Source organism: Balaenoptera borealis (genome assembly GCF_965194805.1).
Source record: "Balaenoptera borealis genome assembly, chromosome: 1".
NCBI classification, from domain to species: domain Eukaryota; kingdom Metazoa; phylum Chordata; class Mammalia; order Artiodactyla; family Balaenopteridae; genus Balaenoptera; species Balaenoptera borealis.
The window spans coordinates 36,499,545-36,519,109 of NC_138860.1; the positions used below are offsets into that span (position 1 = coordinate 36,499,545).

General features: G+C 39.4%; 1 protein-coding gene across 1 annotated transcript in view; it reads left to right on the plus strand.

Moving 5' to 3' along the window:
• Positions 1 to 16,062: 16,062 nt before the first annotated feature.
• The window catches only part of LOC309619755 (membrane cofactor protein-like), a 54,569-nt gene continuing 51,066 nt past the window's right edge, over positions 16,063 to 19,565 (plus strand). Inside the window, exon 1 of the mRNA XM_082375410.1 lies at positions 16,063 to 16,378. Within this exon, the coding sequence (XP_082231536.1) occupies positions 16,258 to 16,378 (121 nt within the window). The 5' untranslated portion in view covers positions 16,063 to 16,257. The remainder of the gene's footprint in view (positions 16,379 to 19,565) is intronic.

Genomic DNA, 19,565 nt, shown 5'->3' on the forward strand with positions numbered 1-19,565 from the left:
CCGTAAAAACACAAACACATGGAGGCTAAACAATATGTTACTAAATAACCAAGAGATCACTGAAGAAATCAAAGAGGAAATCAAAAAATACCTACAGACAAATGACAATGAAAACACGACAATCCAAAACCTATGGGATGCAGCAAAAGAAGTTCTAAGAGGGAAGTTTATAGCTTTACAAGTCTACCTCAAGAAACAAGAAAAATCTCAAATAAACAATCTAACCTTACACCTAAAGGAACTAGAGAAAGAAGAACAAACAGAACACAAAGTTCGCAGAAGGACAGAAATCATCAAGATCAGAGCAGAAATAAATGAAATAGAAACAAACAAAACAATAGCAAAGATCAATAACACTAAAAGCTGGTTCTTTGAGAAGATAAACAAAATTGATAAACCATTCGCCAGATTCATCAAGAAAAAGAAGGATAGGACTCAAATCAATAAAATTAGAAATGAAAAAGGAGAAGTTACAACAGACACTGCAGAAATACAGAGCATCCTAGGAGACTACTACAAGCAACTCTATGCCAATAAAATGGACAACCTGGAAGAAATGCACAAATTCGTAGAAAGGTATAACCTTCCAAGACTGAACCAGGAAGAAACAGAAAATATGAACAGACCAATCACAGTAATGAAATTGAAACTGTGATTTAAAATCTTTCAACAAAGTCCAGGACCAGATGGCTTCAAAGGTGAATTCTATCAAACATTTAGAGAAGAGCTAACACCCATCCTTCTCAAACTGTTCCAAAAAATTGCAGAGGAAGGAACACTCCCAAACTCATTCTATGAGGCCACCATCACCCTAATACCAAAACCAGACAAAGATACTACAAAAAAAGAAAATTACAGACCAATATGACTGATGAATATAGATGCAAAAATCCTCAACAAAATACTAGTAAACAGAATCCAACAACACATTAAAAGGATCATACACCATGATCAAGTGGGAGTTATCCCAGGGATGCAAGGATTCTTCAATACACGCAAATCAATCAGTGTGATACACCATATTAACAAATTGAAGAATAAAAACCATATGATCATCTCAATAGATGCAGAAAAAGGTTTTGACAAAATTCAACACCCATTTATGATAAAAACTCTCTGGTAAGTGGGCATAGAAGGAACCTACCTCAACATAATAAAGGCCATATATGACACACCCACAGCAAACATCATTCTCAATGGTGAAAAACTGAAAGCATTTCCTCTAAGATCAGAACAAGACAAGGATGTCCACTCTCACCACTATTATTCAACATAGTTTTGGAAGTCCTAGCCATGGTAATCAGAGAAGAAAAAGAAATAAAAGGAATACAAATTGGAAAAGAAGAAGTAAAACTGTCACAGTTTGCAGATGACATGATACTATACGTACAGAATCCTAAAGATGCCACCAGAAAACTACTAGAGCTAATCAATGAATTTGATAAAGTAGCAGGACACAAAATTAATGCACAGAAATCTCTTGCATTCCTATACACTAATGATGAAAAATCTGAAACAGAAATTAAGGAAACACTCTCATTTACCATTGCAACAAAAAGAATAAAATACCTAGGAATAAACCTACCTAAGTAGACAAAAGACCTGTATACAGAAAACTATAAGACACTGATGAAATAAATTAAAGATGATACCAGCAGATGGAGAGATATACCATGTTCTTGGATTGGAAGAATCAACATTGTGAAAATGACTATACTACCCAAAGCAATCTAAAGATTCAATGCAATCCCTATCAAATTACCAATGGCATTTTTTACAGAACTAGAACGAAAAATCTTAAAATTTGTATGGAGACACAAAGACCCCAAATAGCCAAAGCAGTCTGGAGTGTAAAAACAGAGCTGGAGGAATCAGACTCCTTGACTTCAGACTATACTTCAAAGCTACAGTAATCAAGACAATATGGTACTGGCACGAAAACAGAAATATAGATCAATGGAACAGGATAAAAAGCCCAGAGATAAACCCACGCACCTATGGTCAACTAATCTATGACAAAGGAGGCAAGGATATACAATGGAGAAAAGACAGCCTCTTTAATAAGTGGTGCTGGGAAAACTGGACAGCTACATGTAAAAGAATGAAATTAGAACACTCCTTAACACCATACACAAAAATAAACTCAAAATGGATTAGAGACCTAAATGTAAGACCAGGCACTATAAAACTCTTAGAGGAAATCATAGGCTGAACACTCTTTGACATAAATCACAGCAAGATATTTTTTGATCCATCTCCTAGAGTAATGGAAATAAAAACAAAAATAAACAAATGGGACCTAATGAAACTTCAAAGCTTTTGCACAGCAAAGGAAACCATACACAAGACGAAAAGACAACCCTCAGAATGGGAGAAAATATTTGCAAATGAATCAACAGATAAAGGATTAATCTCCAAATTATATAAACAGCTCATGCAGGTCAATATTAAAAAAACAAAGAACCCAATCCAAAAATGGGCAGAAGACCTAAATAGACATTTCTCCAAAGAAGACATACAGGTGGCCAAGAGGCACATGAAAAGCTGCTCAACATCACTAATTGTTAGAGAAATGCAAATCAAAAGTACAATGAGTTATCACCTCACACCAGTTAGAACAGGTATCATCAGAAAATCTACAAACAACAAATGCTGGAGAGGGTGTGGAGAAAAGGGAACCCTCTTGCACTGTTGGTGGGAATGTAAATTGATACAGCCACTCTGGAGAACAGTATGGAGGTTCCTTAAAAAACTAAAAATTGAATTACCATATGATCCATCATTCCCACTACTGGGCATATACCCAGACAAAACCATAATTCAAAAAGACATATGCACCCCAATGTTCATTGCAGCACTATTTACAATAGCCAGGTCATGGAAGCAACCTAAATGCCCATTGACAGACGAGTGGATAAAGAAGATGTGGTACATATATACAATGGAATATTACTCAGCCATAAAAATGAACGAAATTGGGACATTTGTAGAGACATGGATGCATCTAGAGACTGTCATACAGAGTGAAGTAAGTCAGAAAGAGAAAAACAAATAACGTATATTAACGCATATATGTGGAACCTAGAAAATGGTACAGATGAACCGGTTTGCAGAGCAGAAATTGAGACTCAGAAGTAGAGAAAAAACTTATGGACACGAAGAGGGAAAAGCAGCGGGGGTGGTCAGGGGGGTGGTGTGCTGAATTGGGCGATTGGGATTGACATGTATACACTGATGTGTATAAAATTGATGACTAATAAGAACCTGTTGTATAAATAAATAAATAAAATAAAATAAAACTAATAATAATCTTTTATAAACACCATTTATTTTTTAAACTTGCCCAAACCTTGCAAGGATTCAGACCTAAATAAAGAAATGTTTTTGACTGGGAAGAGAACATACACAGCTTGTGTACTAGTTGATTTAATTATAACAAAATCAGTGAGGTCAAAGTCAATGAGATATGAGCAAACTATATCCACGAGAAACAGTTTGAACTTTAAATGAAGAGTTTTCTATAGCAAACGTTCTCAGCAAATACAGTGTCCTAAAGAAGCTTTACAGAAATTGAAGTTTTGATATGCACAGAGGATGCCAATATAGACTTTAAAAACAACAAAGTATCACAGCAGAACTTGTTGCAAACAATCTATCCATTTCCTGCCTCTCCCTGCATTGTCCTTTCTCACACTCCTTAAATTCTCTCTTGTCTTCTTGGTCTTCACTACACTCCTCACTATGCCCTTCCCCAGACGATGAGCTACTTGTGAACAGGGACCACCTACAAGGGACTCAAAATAATTTTATTTAATGACTTTTGATCTCCACTTTTACAGTAGTCAAGACTAGTAGTAAGAATAGCAATAGCTAACACGTTGTTTACAACATGCTTTACCATTTGTGGTCTTCTTTGGCCCTCAAAGCAACTCTGTGAAGTAGGTAGACCCTATAATATTATTAACCCAAAGCAGAGAAGCCTCTGAGATGCAGAGAAATTCAGTGACTTGCTTAAAATCATATCAGTGGGAAGTTGTTAAGAGTTAAGGCTCTAGTCCGAGTTATCTGAAGCAAAATCATGAACCCTTTCCCACATTCTGTTGATAATTTTCTTTGCCCATTTCTGAATCTGCTTTTGTATCACTGAATTTCAGTATCTAGAACTGTGTATAGTACAGGGTTGAAATATTTCCTCTTTCTTTCAATAATCCTTTTTTTCTCCCTCTATTTTATTGGATTTGTCTTAGCTACTCTGGTATAATGAGTCAGTATCTTTCTAGAGAATGGTAGGCAAACTCTCATTTTTCACTATTAGCCTACAAGAGAATTATAATATTTCTGTAAGGGCCTCTGTCTTATTAAGGTTTAGTGACAATTTTCCTATTTGTTCATGCAAAGTTTTTTTCTGTGATATAACCTCACTGGCTTGACATTTCACTAGTTTTGTTTTAAAAAAGGTCTTATCTGCACACTTGGTATTTTACTATGTATTTACTACCTCAATAATTTGTGACAAATGTTAAGCAAGATAAGTCATGCACTGATCACTGAGAAATAATAGATTCCTCCATTCAGAGCCCAATAATCCTTACCTGTTGTTTTTGCCTCTAATTCGCTCCAATTTCTATACAAAACAGCCCCTTGTCCACATTCAGATAAAGCCTTAAGTCTTCATTAGTATTATGCATAGAGTTCAAAATTATTAAGGCCGCTCTCTGGAAAGGCTCGCTGCATTACCCTATATTCACATTAGCCACCATCAACCACTTGCACAGCCATTCTTTGAACACGTACTCACTAAGGTTGTATCCTATCGTACCCCATGTACCACTCAGCATCCAAGACCACTTTCAGGCCATTACTCACCTAACCACCTAGTCACTGCTCCTTGGACGCCCATCCAGCATGGCTGTCCAGCCCTCTACGCTTCCTCATGCATGAATCTCAAGTTGCCCTTCCTCATCCTGTGGACACTTTGCTCCTGACTCACAGTCTCCTCTTTGTCTCAAGTGGTGCCACCATCTAACCTCCATGAGAGTGTCAAGAGGAATAATGAGGAAGTACTGGGAAGTGGTGGAGTGACTGAACTCTTTGTGCTTCCTTTCTTAAATCCCTAATACCAACCTAGACTTGAAGTCTAAAAGTACTGGTATTGTATGATTCATCATTTCATTTATGTAAAATGAAGTGTTGATTAAATGACCCACCAAAAGGCAGAGGAGCATACCCGGTAAGACCCTGGATAATATAACAGGATAACAGGATAATACATATCCTGTCTAAACTCTACTTTCCTTCCCTACAAAATAGGGAAAATAATAGATTCTACCTCATTTAACACAGGGCCTCACATATGGTGAATGTCAGAAAAGTTAACTATTTATTTTTATTTACACATGATTGTTATTATTGACATTTAAAAGTAATTAAGTACTTCTGCATACTGTCAGTTCTCATATAAACTCATGAAAACTACTGCTGCTCTCCTAACTGTGGGTATTAACAGTACAGAAAACAAAATTTACATCTTCACTACACGGAAAGAAAGAAGCCTTGTGTAAAATTGCAGTGCAAAGCCATTCACATTGTGAAGCCTAAATGTCACAGTATTGTGGTGAACAATATTTACTCATCAAAATTACGTTGGAAATAGTGAAATGTGTTATTTTAAGTATGGACACTTGTGTATAAGCAATTTAGAATCTTCTGACACAATTTAGAATCTTCTGACACAATGTATAGGATGGTTTTATTATTATTTCCTAATGCAAGTTTTTACTTAGACTTGAAATGTGGGATTTGGCTTTTCTTTTTAGATATCTTCAAAGATTTGAGAAACTTGAAGCAAAGTATGGCCTAAATTTCAAAATGAAAGCTACTAATTTCTTTCAACACTGAAAGTTATATATTTAAAATATTTTTTCCTATTTTTCTCCATTGTAAATTAGCAACAATACAGATGAAAAATTGAAAGAAGCAGTTATCCATTTGCACCCCCAAGAAGGCAGTGGTGTCCATCCTCATACTCTGCAAACAAATCAGGAAAATATCAGGTACCTAATACATAAACTGAATTCAAAGCATTTTCAACAACTCAAATGTTGAAAATGAAAGTAGGATTTGAATATGCTATGGCACTAGTTGGATCACTGATACCAAAGGAGATGGAATGGACTTCAGGAGCTGGAAATGCCTTTGTGGTTTTCTTCTTGGATTGTTGTTTCCAGTGTTTTTGGGGTGAGGACTGTCAGTGCTCTGCACAGGCAGTTTCTTTTCAAAGCTTTCCTACACTTTTGTGCATTTATGCTATGAACCTTTGAGAATAGTAAGCTTTTCTGTTTCTTTTGGAACCCAAGCATTTGCTCAAGGTGCATCTCAATCTGTGCACATTGACCGTTGACCGCCTTTTTAAAAACAGGTAGGAATTCCTTAATGAAATTGTCTCAAATTTCCCTTTTAAAATTGGAATTTTGGCCATAGTATTTCACAGGAGTAAGGTTAATCATTTGTGGCAACACATGGTTGACAAGGAGTGAGTTAGAGTCTGTATAAAGCTTAAGACCTGTGCACCCAGACCAGGTGCAGGGGCAGAGAGGGCAATATAGCCATCTCCAGTGTCACAGCCCCATGTTAAAGGACATGAGAATATTCAATGACGCAGGTAACACATGATGTTGGGAAGTCTTGTGAGGTGGAAGGAGAACAATGATGAGGGATCCAGTGGCAGTAATAACTGTGAGTGACAGGTGAGCTGATGAGCCTCATCAGGGGTGTCCATCAGTACAAGAACAGTGTTCCTGGCCTTGAGAAACAGGAGAGGCTTCAGCATGGCCAAGGGAGCATTTGGATACCTTGAACTCTACAGTAACTTCTTTCAATCTTACTGCGAGTAGGGGAGGAGGACATGCTATCTGAAGCTGACCCTCCTCCAAACCTCGAGCTCCTGTTTATTTCCTCTAACAAAACCATCAATCAGAAAAGAGACTCAAGGAATCATTTTTTGTGTTATGAGGGACCTGTGTGTGTTCCAAAATGAGGCTCTTTTTATTTAGTTGCTCAATTCTTTTTTAAAAATTTTTTTTAGTTTTGGCTGCATTGGGTCTTTGTTGCTGCACGTGGGCTTTCTCTAGTTGCAGCGAGCAGGGCCTACTCTTCGCTGTGGTGCACAGGCTTCTCATTGCGGTCACTTCTCTTGTTGCAGAGCACGGGCTCTAGGCACATGGGTTTCAGTAGTTGTGGCACATGGGCTCAGTAGTTGTGGCTCACGGGCTCTAGAGTGCAGGCTCAGTAGTTGTGGCGCAAGGCCTAGTTGCTCCACAGCATGTGGGATCTTCCCGACCAGGGCTCGAACTCGTGTCCCCTGTATTGGAAGGCGGATTCTTAACCACTGCACCACCAGGGAAGCCCAGTTGCTTAATTCTGAGAACTCTTCCTTTGACAAAAGAAGCAATGAGGAAAGGTCAAGTTATTGTTAATCTCTTATCGATTTATGCTGTCGACTGAAAAAAAACGCACAACATGAGAGTTGTGAGTTAAGTTTTATTTGGGGCAAAATGAGGACTATAACCCGGGAGACAGCATTCAGATATCTCTGAGAAATCGCTACGAAGAGCAGGGGGGAAGGTCAGTATATATGTGATTTTGGTGGTGGGGGTGTATATGCAGTCAAGCCCACATTTTTGCAGAAGGTTGCTGCTAGTCTTGTGAAGGTTGCTGCTAGTTACAAGGAGCAGACATCACCATGAAAACTTTTAGTACTTAGTACTTACCTAGATAGGAGGAGATGCAAGAATAAAAATAAAATCTCATATAATCTTCTCCTGAAAATATCTAACTATCTGAAGGCCTGTTCTGCAAGCTTTTTCCAAAGCACAGTGCCTCATTCCCGATCTCCAACCTGAACTCCTTTCAGGGGATGTTGAAAGTCAGCAGCTGCAGCGGCTCATGATTTAATCCTTCTAGAGGTAGATGGCAAGTGCCAATTGGTAGTTGGCAATACTATACTTTTTTGTGCCCAACATAGCAGCCACAACAGAGGACGGTAAACACTTCTTTTATTTATTTATTTATTTTTGTTATGGCTGTGTTGTGTCTTCATTGCTGCATGTGGGCTTTTCTCTAGTTGTGGTGAGCGGGGGCTACTCTTTGTTGTGGTGCACAGGCTTCTCATTGTGGTAGCTTCTCTTGCTGTGGAGCATGAGCTCTAGGTGTGTAGGCTCAGTAGTTGTGGTTCACGGGCTCTAGAGCACAGGCTCAGTAGTTGTGGTGTGTGGGTTTAGTTGCTCCACGGCATGTGGGATCTTCCCAGACCAGGGCTCGAACCTGTGTCCCTTGCATTGGCAGGTGGATTCTTAACCACTGTGCCACCAGGGAAGTCCAAGTAAACACTTCTTTTAAAACTTGTAATTTATGCACAATGCTAGCATCATGATTATCAGCATATAAATTCTGGGTAGTTCAGTTGTCGACCACGTTGTCATCTAAATAAAAATATCTTGTTATTTCAGTGTCCTTCCTTGACAAAGTACTATAAAGCTGGAGAACACTTCCAATTAAAATGTTGATTGGGAAGGAGCCAATTCATTTCAACAGAATAAAATCTGAGACTCATAAAATCTTTGAAGTGACTTCACAGAGATGCAAACATGTGCACTTGAAGATGCTGAAGCTCTACCAGTACCTAGTGAAGCTCCCTCTTCTTAGCTTGGATTACAGTCACCCCTTCACCCTCTTCTCTTCTGCGGAAAGCACACATTATCTAGTCAGGGGAAAGCTACACTTAGGATTTTATAAATAGTCTCAACTATTTAAAGGAAAAAAAGTGTTGCCTAGGATTTCTGTTTATAAGTTGGTCAGTTTTTTTTTTCCAAATGTTTATAATAAGAATGGGCTCATTAGGGCAAATATGGAAAATGCAGGGAGAAGATATGAAAAAAAGTCACATTAATTATACTACCCAGTGGTAACCATTGTTAATATTTTAATTCATGTTCTGCTAATCTTTATATATGTTTCTTTATACACACATATGTTTTTCTTTCTTAAATACTTCCTTTTTTATTGAATAGAATCCACTCATTTTAGACAGTTTGGAGAAAAATATATGGTATATCAGTTTTCACTTTCTCAAAGAAAAAGAAATTAATTTCTGTTTATTAAAAAGGCATTGGGACTTCCCTGGTGGTCCAGCGGTTAAGACTCCATGCTCCCAATGCAGGGGGCCCAGGCTGGATCCCTGGTCAGGGAACTAGATCCCGCATGCCACAACAGCCTGCATGCCACAACCAAAGATCCTGCATGCCGCAACGAAGAGGCAATGAAGATCCTGCATGCTGCAACTAAAGACCCAGCACAGCCAAATAAATAAATAAATTTTTAGATAAGGGTATTAAACGATTATAGGGGAGATGGGTCAAGACTATCCAAGAGAAATAGCTGGGAAAAAAATTAAGCTTTGGATATTTCCTAAGCTCTATTTCAAAAGCGCTTTGACCTATGTTATTAATTTTAAAATACTAAAATTTAAATAAAAATAATTTTTATCATAAAAGTAACTAGCTTACTTTTGTATTAATTCAGAGTACACTAAATTAACTAAGAAAGCATGACTTTTAATAATTTATCAAGCTAATAATGTCAGGGAGGAAAAATTTCCCTCTGGAAATTCTTATAGCTGGTCTAAGAATTAAATTGACATCAGACAGATTAACAGGAGAAAACCAAACCAATTTTAATAACATGTTTATGTGGGAGAAACCCAGGAAAACTGAGTAACTCCCAAAATGGTCAGAGCTCTCCCCTTAAATACCATTTTCAGCTAAAGACGAAGGAGGATGTTGGGGGTAGTGGTTTGGGACTTTAAAGGGGAGGAAGGTAATTTACATGGAGGTGGAAAAACAAATGTTTGAAAAATGCTTGCTGGGCCAGGCAGAGACAATGAGACTCAGAGTAGACTCTGATCTCTAGGCCCTGCCAAGTTACCCCCCACACACCACTCCCACCACTTTAGCCCATATTCTTTGCACATATCTCTGGTTATAGTCCTATTCCAGGAACAATCACTTTATCTAATTTTTTTTAAGCAGGTAAGAGGGTGGTAACAAGAAAAAACTTCCTGAGCTTTCTGATTCTTAAAAATAATCAGCCTAGGGCTTCCCTGGTGGTGCAGTGGTTAAGAATCCGCCTGCCAACGCAAGGGACACGGATTCGAGCCCTGGTCCGGGAAGATCCCACATGCCGTGGAGCAACTAAGCCTGTGTACCACAACTGCTGAGCCTGTGCTCTAGAGCCTGCGAGCCACAGCTACTGAGTCTGCAAGCCACAGCTACTGAAGCCGATGCACCTAGAGCCCGTGCTCTGCAAGAAGAGAAGCCACCGCAATGAGAAGCCCGCGCACCGCAACGAAGAGTAGCCCCCACTCGCCGTAACTAGAGAAAGCCCGCGCGCAGCAACGAAGATCCAATGCAGCCAAAAATAAATAGATAACTTTATTTAACAAATAATAATAATCAGCCTAATAATCCTCATGCCAATGAGACATTTCCAGGTGGCACATTTTATTCCCCTACAATAAATATGTACTGACACCTTCTAAATAAGTAGCCCTGGAATCTTTAATGCATCCACATCCTTATAGATCAAAACTTTATTTGGTATATTATCGGCCACTCTAATGATCTCTAAAAAATATCAAATCTTTCTGGATATTTAACAATAGATTTGTATAAGACTACTGCTAATTTCTGTGTAATTCTGGGTTTTAAAGTATATTCTTCCACATTTACCTTGATAAATGTAAAGAGTGAACTGGACATCAACTTGACTTTCAATTTAAAATCATACAATATAGAAAAATAAAACAGTATAAGCAAAGAAAAATGAAAGAAAAAATTGCAACTTATATCACAGGCAAGGGTAAATGGCATGAGACTTAAAAATTCAAAGACAACTGCTGCTCACCTCACAAAATACAGGCAAAGGACATACACCTATGTCAACAAAACAAAAAAGAAAGACAAGTAGCCCCTGAAAATATGAAAAGTTGCTCAATGTTTTGCTTAGCTAAAATTTTAGCAATCTCTATTATTTCTTGGGTTTCTGAGGAAGTAAATTTTAAAGGAGAACAGAAATCAATTGCTTGGGAATCAACCATTCTTAGAATCAAAATTTCCCATCACAAGAAAAAAATTCTCATCTCTTTTTTCCCCCCCCAGAATGGAGTATGTCAGTGAACAATGTGATTAAAAAATATTTGATGTGTGTGACTTTCTAACTGCAAGAAATCTGTGTGTTTCTCTAAACATCAGTTATCTATGGGAAATATATGTTTAAATTATGTATATATTAACTATATATATACTATGTAATAATGTATATACTGTCCACTGAAAGAAAAACTCACAAGGTAAAAGTTGTGAGTTAAGTTTTATTCTGGGACCTTTCTGAGGACTACAGCCCAGGAAACAGTCTCTCAGCTCTGAGGAATGGCTCTGAGGAGGTAAGGCAGCGGTCAGGATATACATGAGTTTTTTGCTGGAAAAAAAAAGCAGACATGTAGTTGAACATCAAAAGATTACTGCTAATCCCAAAGAACAGACATCTCAAGTTAATGATTTTATTGCTTTTCTAAGTATGAAAGATATTTTTCCTTAGATATGCATCTTAACTATCTAGGGACCTATATATCCAAAGCACAGCATACTTCCTGTTTTTCTCCATCTTGAATTCCCCTCGGGGTGCACTGTCCATGAGCAACTGCAGTAGCTAATGGCTTAATCCTTGCAGAACTGGAATAGCAGGCAACATTTTTTTCCTTCACATTACTAATTATGGGTAAAATACTATATTGCCTAACTTGTATTACTGAGCACTTCTGTTCACTTCTGACCTTATATATTTCATCTGAAAAGCAGGGGCTGGACCAATTGATCTCCAAAGCTATTCCTAGTGCTAACATTCTAATATTGTTTTGTTTCACTTGTCTTTTTGTACAGTTAAATGTGAGATGTAAAAGTACATGATGTTTAAATGTAATTTGTCTCAGCATTATAATAAGAAAGGAATAAAAGATTTTATCTTCGCAAATCAACTTGTAGAATATGGTTTGTAATATATTTACTGTGTAAAGATTTCAAAAGCCAAGAGGCAACAAAATGAATATGTGATCCTTATGAGAAATGCCTTCCTTTCTGTACTTGACTGGGTTCAGAATCCCTGTGTTGGAAGTGGCACCACAGTAATGCTCTTGAGGTAACAGCCAAGTAAGGTCAATTTGCTGGCAGGTGCCTACCAGGTGCAAGTAGAGGTGGCAGAGCTCCCAGGACCAGCCTCAAAAAGGTGGCTTAACTATCCTCTGTTTAGCCATTCTCTTTCAGGTTTTCACAAACACCTAACCTGTAAAGCACCATGACAGGTGAAAGCCTCTTCTAAGAACATTCACAGGCCCCTTCATGCTGCTACCCTCACCTCTGAAAAGCAAAATGTAAATATACCAATTTAGGAGGCAAAGGATCATCTAACATTGTTTTATTCAATGAAGTCCCCCTAGGTTTAATGACATCCACAGACACCTCCGTCCACCTTACCGCCATTCCTAAAGCTTACAGGAGAGCTACTACATAGCTCAAAACCTGGTCTACAAACAATCATATTCTCCATTCTCTCCTCATTTTATTGCTGGCAGCTTGACAAAATCTTTAGGGAGAGTTGGAGGAACCACTAGTGTTTAAGCCCCTACTTCACTCAGCCTCGACTCTTGAGTTCTATTCCTCTCAGCACCTTAGGAAGTTCACAGTCAATACTCTCCCTTTGAACTCAGTCACTAAAATGATCTCAAGGTTAAGGGTTAGACAGTAGATCCACTTCATAGGTCAGCTTGCCATGTCTGATTTAGGAAAGTTTTCTCTGCAGACAGTTGTAGACAAATCCTTTCGGAGACATTCCTTTCAGAGACAAATCCTGCTTTGTTCCTAGTGGCTAAAATTACTAAAATCAAAATCTCTCAGGACCTTCCCAGCATTTGGTAAATCTGCACTGGGGGAGGATTGGCAGAAACATGTTAAATGCACTTGACAGCAACGCCCATTTATTTCATTCAGTATTTAATGCGTATTTATTATGCACCTAGTGTAGGTCTAGAACTGTCTCAGCACTGGAGATACAGCAAGAAAACTATCCCTGCCTCATGGAACTTGTCCAGAAAAATAGAGAACAAGACTTAGAACGTTTCAAATGGAGCCTCAGTTGGGTCAAATCAAAATAAGTTAAAGAAATCTATGTGAAACTCTTCAATTATATTTGGGATGATTTGATGAGCCCCAGGTACAGAAATTTCACTGAAACAAAGTTCCAGTAGAACCCCAATCCTTGAATCTAATCTAGCAAAAACTAGCCTACTTCTTTCCCTACCTTTTAAATTTTCTCATGAGAAAAAAAAAAAAAAAAGAAAAACCTTACTTTCAAGCCCAAAAATAAATGGGAAAGTTTTTTTTCAGCTTATTATGTTATAGTTGACATACAATATTATGTACAGATAGTTGCAGAAGAAATAAATTCTGTTTTCATAAGTAAACGCCAACAGTGAGCCACAGAATATTTCTGTTATATCAGTCCTTCATAACTGAAAGAATTAAAAGAAATGATAATTCCCCCTCATTGCATTTCCTTTCACTGTCCCCTTAATTATAAAATTATGGATTTTATAACCCCCAGTACTAAGGTGTGTATTTTATACATCACATCCACACTTTGTGTTTTATATGCTCTGCCAAGAATTCAAAAAATTGTATTGGTCTGGGAGGAAGAGGAAATTCCATGGTTTGTTCATCCCAGAATAGCTTTAGTACGTCTCACATATAAAATTGTTTAAAAATATATAAAGTTTTGTTGGAAGCAGCCTAAATGTCCATTGACAGAGGAACGGATAAAGAAGATGTGGTACAATGGAATATTACTCAGCCATAAAAAAGAATGAAATAATGCCATTTGCAGCAACATGGATGAACCTAGAGATTGTCATACTGAGTGAAGTAAGTCAGACAGAGAAAGACAAATATCATATGATATCGCTTATATCTGGAATCTAAAAACATGGTACAAATGAACTTATTTACAAAACAGAAATAGAGTCACAGATGTAAGAAACAAACATGGTTACCGGGGGGAAAGGGGGAAAGGGATAAATTGGCAGGTTGGGATTGACATATACATACTACTATACATAAAATAGTTAACTAATAAGGACCTACTGTATAGTACAGGGAACTCTACCCAATACTCTGTAATGACCTATATGGGAAAAGAATCTAAAAAAGAGTGGATATATGTATATGTATAACTGATTCACTTTGCTGTACAGCAGAAACTAACACAGAATTATAAATCAACTATAGTCCAATAAAAATTTTAAAAATTAAAAAATATATATATAAAGTTTTGTAATGCCAGATGATGCATTTGAAGTTTATACGGAGAATTTCCATTTCCTCACCATCCTCTCATATCTTAACTCTGTGTGATACAGGTTCTATTCCCACCATTCTATGAATGAAATAGCAATTGAAATATAGGTTGGATGTAAATAAATTTTTTTCTTTACCTGATTCCAAAGGTAACATAGTGTCAGTATAGAAAGCTGAAAAGCACAAAGAAAATTAAATATGCATAATCCTATCAACTATTGGTTAATTTTGGTATATTTCCAACTAATATCTTTTTTGTGTGTATCAATATACTACTTTTGTTTTAATAAAAGGAATGAAAAAAAGTACACACTGATTTGGAGTCTGCTTTTTCCACTCAGGAATTTATCATAGTTTCTCACATTGATTTTTTTTTAAACAATAAACTACCTACCATAAAATCCTTAATATTTTTTCTAGACACATGGATTTAAATTTTTTTTGCAAAACTATACAGCTTTGCTCACAGCTCTGATGATTTCTTTGGGATAAACTCTAAATGGAACTGGTGGTTTAAAAGTCATGTCCATTTTAAAACTTTTGACATACAGAAAAGTTATGTTAAATACTAAAATTTGAGGGTACTGGTTCCCCAAATATGTTTACTTACCAATGTAAGTAAACCTTCTTATTCTTTGCCAACTAATAAGAAGAAAATGTCAACTTCCTTTGTTTGCTCTTTAATACCAGTCAGGTTACTTTTATATTTCTTTTACTAGTCATACAGGTTTACTTACAATTCTACAAATAAATCTTGCTCATTGTTAATTTTCCAGCATTGTTTGCAAGATCGTTTCAACAGAAAAGCTCTCCCCCTTATCCACTTCAGCTGACCAATTCCTACCCCTCCCAACTCTGACATTTACTGCTTCCAAGAAATTTGGCACTTAATGCACCCCCGTCCTTGCCTTTTTCATGCATGTATATTTCATCTTCAATAAAACATTTAGTGGCTCAAGGACAAAGGCCCTGTAGCGTTGGAACCCATTATGCTAATGGCCCGGTGTTAACAATTTACCTTCCCAGGGGTCCTTTCCTGGGAACACAGAGAAGGCTAATTGACTTTAGCAGTTGGGAGAGCAATGACCAAACCTTTCGTGATTTTGAAATCAGGCCATGAGAGGCTTCAGAAGCAGAGGCTCAACCACGGAAACCTCAACTGTTGTCCCGAATTATGCCTGACTAATGCTAAAGATTGAGCAAGGGTCCAGGTGTCGGACCATATGGAGTGCCCCAGGTCCAAAGTGGAGTCCTGAGGGGTGTCTGCCCCACAGTGACCCACTGGCTGGGCTCTAGGTTTCTATTTTCGGGTCGATGCGCTTGATTCTTTAGTCCAGCTTTCCGGAAAAGGGACAGTGATGACCGCACCAGCCCTTGACTCCTTTCCACCCTTCCCGCGTAGGGTGGTAACAGTCTGTTTACGTAGAGGCGGTGAGCCAGCCATATCCCACAAGCCGCCGCGGCTCGCCTTCAGGTCTGCAGACTGAGGAGTCAGAGACAGTCCGGGTCCAAGCAGGAGGCGCAAAGCTCCCCGCCCACCGGGAGGGTTAGCCCCGCGCAAGGGCCTCGCCCCGCCTCTCCAGGCCAGAGGGCCGCCCCGGGCGCCGAGGCCCCACCTTGCAGCCCGCCCATTGGCCCCACAAGGCCCTCTCCTTCGCTCTGCAGCGTTCTAGGCCACGCCCACCTGCGTGACCGCACTTGACACTGTGAATCCGGGGATTATTGCGTCCTGTAACTGAACTCTATCTAAAAGTTCTCTCCTGGTTTGGTCTCGGGCTTCCCGCTGATTTTCCCGAAAATGACGGCGTCCTGCGCGCCTCGCCGGGCGCCTCCCGGCCTCCCAGAGAGTCCCCCTTTTCCTTGGTGCTGCGGCGGGATTCTTTTGCTGTCCTTAGTGCTCCCGTTGCCCATATTCTCCGGTAGGAGCCTGGAGAGAGTGTGCGCCCTGGCGGCGAACTGGAGTGGGTCGGGGAGCAGGCAGGCCAGAACCGAGGGCCGGGGGAGCTTTGCTTGTTGGCTCGGGGCGGAGGCGCGAAGCTGGATCCACCCGGGGTCGTGCGGAGTTAGGGTTGAAGGCGTGGCCGGAATGTCCTGGGTCTTGCTGTGCGGGGACCCACCGGGGTGGAGAACACGTAGTGGCCGAGGAGAAGGCTTGCTTGGTGGTGGGCACTGAGCGGTGAGGGGTGGTGGGCTTGGCCGGGGTTTACCCCGGGCCAAGCTGTGTCCCTAGCAAAAGTCTGTAGGGTGTTTCCAGGACTGAGCCAAGTTGGAACAGGAGCGGGACCCGGTGCTGGTGGGGACGGCTTGCCCTTGAGTGCCCCCTGTGTCTGGGGATGCTGCTAGTCTGGTGCTGTGCCCTGGGGGAGGGTTTGCCTTCTGTTCTCTAGGCCGGTGATGCCTTGTGTGGGGGGTGTTTGTGCCCCGCTGGGGGAGCCTGGGCGAATGTACCCTGGTATACGCTTTGTGGAAGTCGCCAGCCCAGTGGTGCCCAGTGTGGGACAAGGAAGCTGCTTTGTATGGGGCTTACCAAAGCAACCTAAAAAACATTGGTAGCCAAACATAGTGAAAAATGAGCATCCTGAAAATGAACTATAAATGGTGTTCATCTGGTTTTCCCATACAGCTCATAAACTAGAGCTGAGGCCCATTCACTTCTTTTTATTTTCTTTTCCGTGTTTCATTGAATCGAATAAATACTTTAAATATATGCCCAAAAAAAGGCATGCTTATTGTATAAAACATACACAATCAAAGGACAACCATATTTAATACTTTGGTATATTTCCTTCTGTCTTTATATACACGTGTGTTTCCATGTCCAAGTTATTTTTAGGATCTATTACATATACAGTTTGTATGCTGCATTTTTTCTTAGCAGCATTCATTCAATACATACTTGCCTTCTATATGCCAGGTCCTGTGCTGGTCTTGGGTCCCCAGTGCCAGGCACATGTTAGGAAATCAAATATTTGCTACAATTTATTGGGAGTGGTAGACAGTAGCCAAAACATAATGTTAATGAATACGTTATAACCCAAGAGAAGTACCCAGGAGGAAAGGAGCATGATTCTCTGAGAGCGTTTAACAAATGACTGGTGGAAGGGAAGACTTTCTGCTCATCAAACAGGCCAAACTCTGCCACTTTGCCTTCTGTACTTGCTGTTCCCTTGGCCTTGGGACATTCTCCTTCTGCCTCTTGTGTAATTGGCTCCTTCTTATTCTTTAAAGTCAGTTGTGATGTTATCCCCTCAGAGGGACCTTCTCTGACCCACTGTTTCCGGTAGCCACACACACTTCAGCTCAATTCCCCCCAACTGGTAGTCACCCTCCCAAACTAGGTGTTCTGTTCTCTCCTCACTAGAATGCAGAGATCTTGGCTGTCTTGTCACACTTGTGGTTTCAAATGCCCATTTTTTTGCCTCAGTGTCAACATTATTGTATAACTATCAAGTACCAGAAAATTAAAAGTAACATTCGGCTGAGGCTTAGAGCCCAGGAACAACTTCTCTTGCTTCCAGGAGGAAGGTTCTCTAAAAAGCCATGCTTAAGATGGACTTTCTGTGGTGCCTAAAAATCTAAGGCAGGGACAGCTGGGGGTCAGAAAGGATCTATCTTCTCCTGACTGTAGACTCCTCAGGGTTCTCAATACTCCAGTCTTGCTTGTTACGGATCATTTTGAAAGTTTATTTCTCTGCAAGAGAGTTGTGGGTGATGGAACAGCAGTGCTAACAAAAAATTAAAAGGAATTTTTTAAAGAATAATAATGTTTAGAATAGGCTTAAAGCTAGAAGTTGAAGGAGATGATGGAAACTATTCAAAATAGAGGAAAATAGATAAGTAAAATGAATAGGATGTATCAGGGAAGATAACAGCTAGAAATGAAGAGGAGGAAAAACAAGGTTAGGTTTAAGATTGAAAGGTAAAATCAGGATAGGTAAGAAACTTAGATAAGGTACAAATGAGAACTCACTATGTTGGGCAGGGAAAGTATGTGGATATAATAAACATGTGCTGAAGCGTCTCATGAGGAGATTTTGTAAGTGGGCAGTGTTGTGCCTTGGGAGTCCTGCCATCTCAGAGGTAGTTGCCAAATGGTAGAAGATCACAGAAGGGACCAGTCTCATTCATCCAGAATGAGTCTGCTTTGTGGGACAAAGCCTACAATTTCCTTTTATGGGTGGTCTCTTCTGCCTATTTTAGGTCTTTTCTTTTGAAAGAAGCCAAGATGAATAAGTGCTTACACAGTAGTTTCTTAGTTTCTTACTCTGCATATTACAGTGCAAGAAGAATAGTCCTTATTGGTCCATTGCTAGGTTACCATGATACTGGGAGATAGAGAACAAAAGAAATTAGGTGGTCAAATCTTTCTCCAGTGCATAAAGTTTTAAGATGATTATTTTCAATGTTGGATTAATTATACTGTATTCTTTACTATTGGTTTCTGTTTGACAGCAGTGTAACTTTGAGAACCAAAGTGTTTTGAATAGTGACTATGAGGCATGTACTGGGTGAGGTGTTGTGGCCACATGGCTGAATGGAGTCCACAATATCATGTGTTAAACACGAAAACATGTGATGGTGAGCTGAGAGATCCATGCAGAGGAGAGTCCGAGTGCTACCGAACTCAGGTCTGGCTGCTCGCTGCTCAAAAAGTCAATACTTGAGAGACAAGTGCTGGTAGGAATGGAAAGGTTTAATCAGAAGGCTGGCATCTGGGGAGAAGGCAGACTCCTGTCCCAGAACTAACTCTGAAGATTCTGCTTGGCCATGAAAGTTTTTTAAGGGAAAAAGGGGAAGTAATCTTAGTTAATCATTGAGATAGGGAGTCATATTTATTGACATCTCTCGTTGCCTGCAGACTTGTCGACTCCTTGTGATATTTCTTTAGATGTTATCTCTTTCACACAGTTTGCTCTGGAGGTTACTGAAGGGAAAGCTGGGGGAAAGATCTGATCATCTGTTAATTATTCTTCCTTTCTATTTCTTTGATCTAAGAAGAGAACCAACAGGTTAGGCAAAGTATTGTGTGATCTAAAGATGTGAAAGGTGTGCTTGGGCCAGAGCTTAATTAAAGTATAGTTTTGCTAAAGTGACAAGACAAAAGGA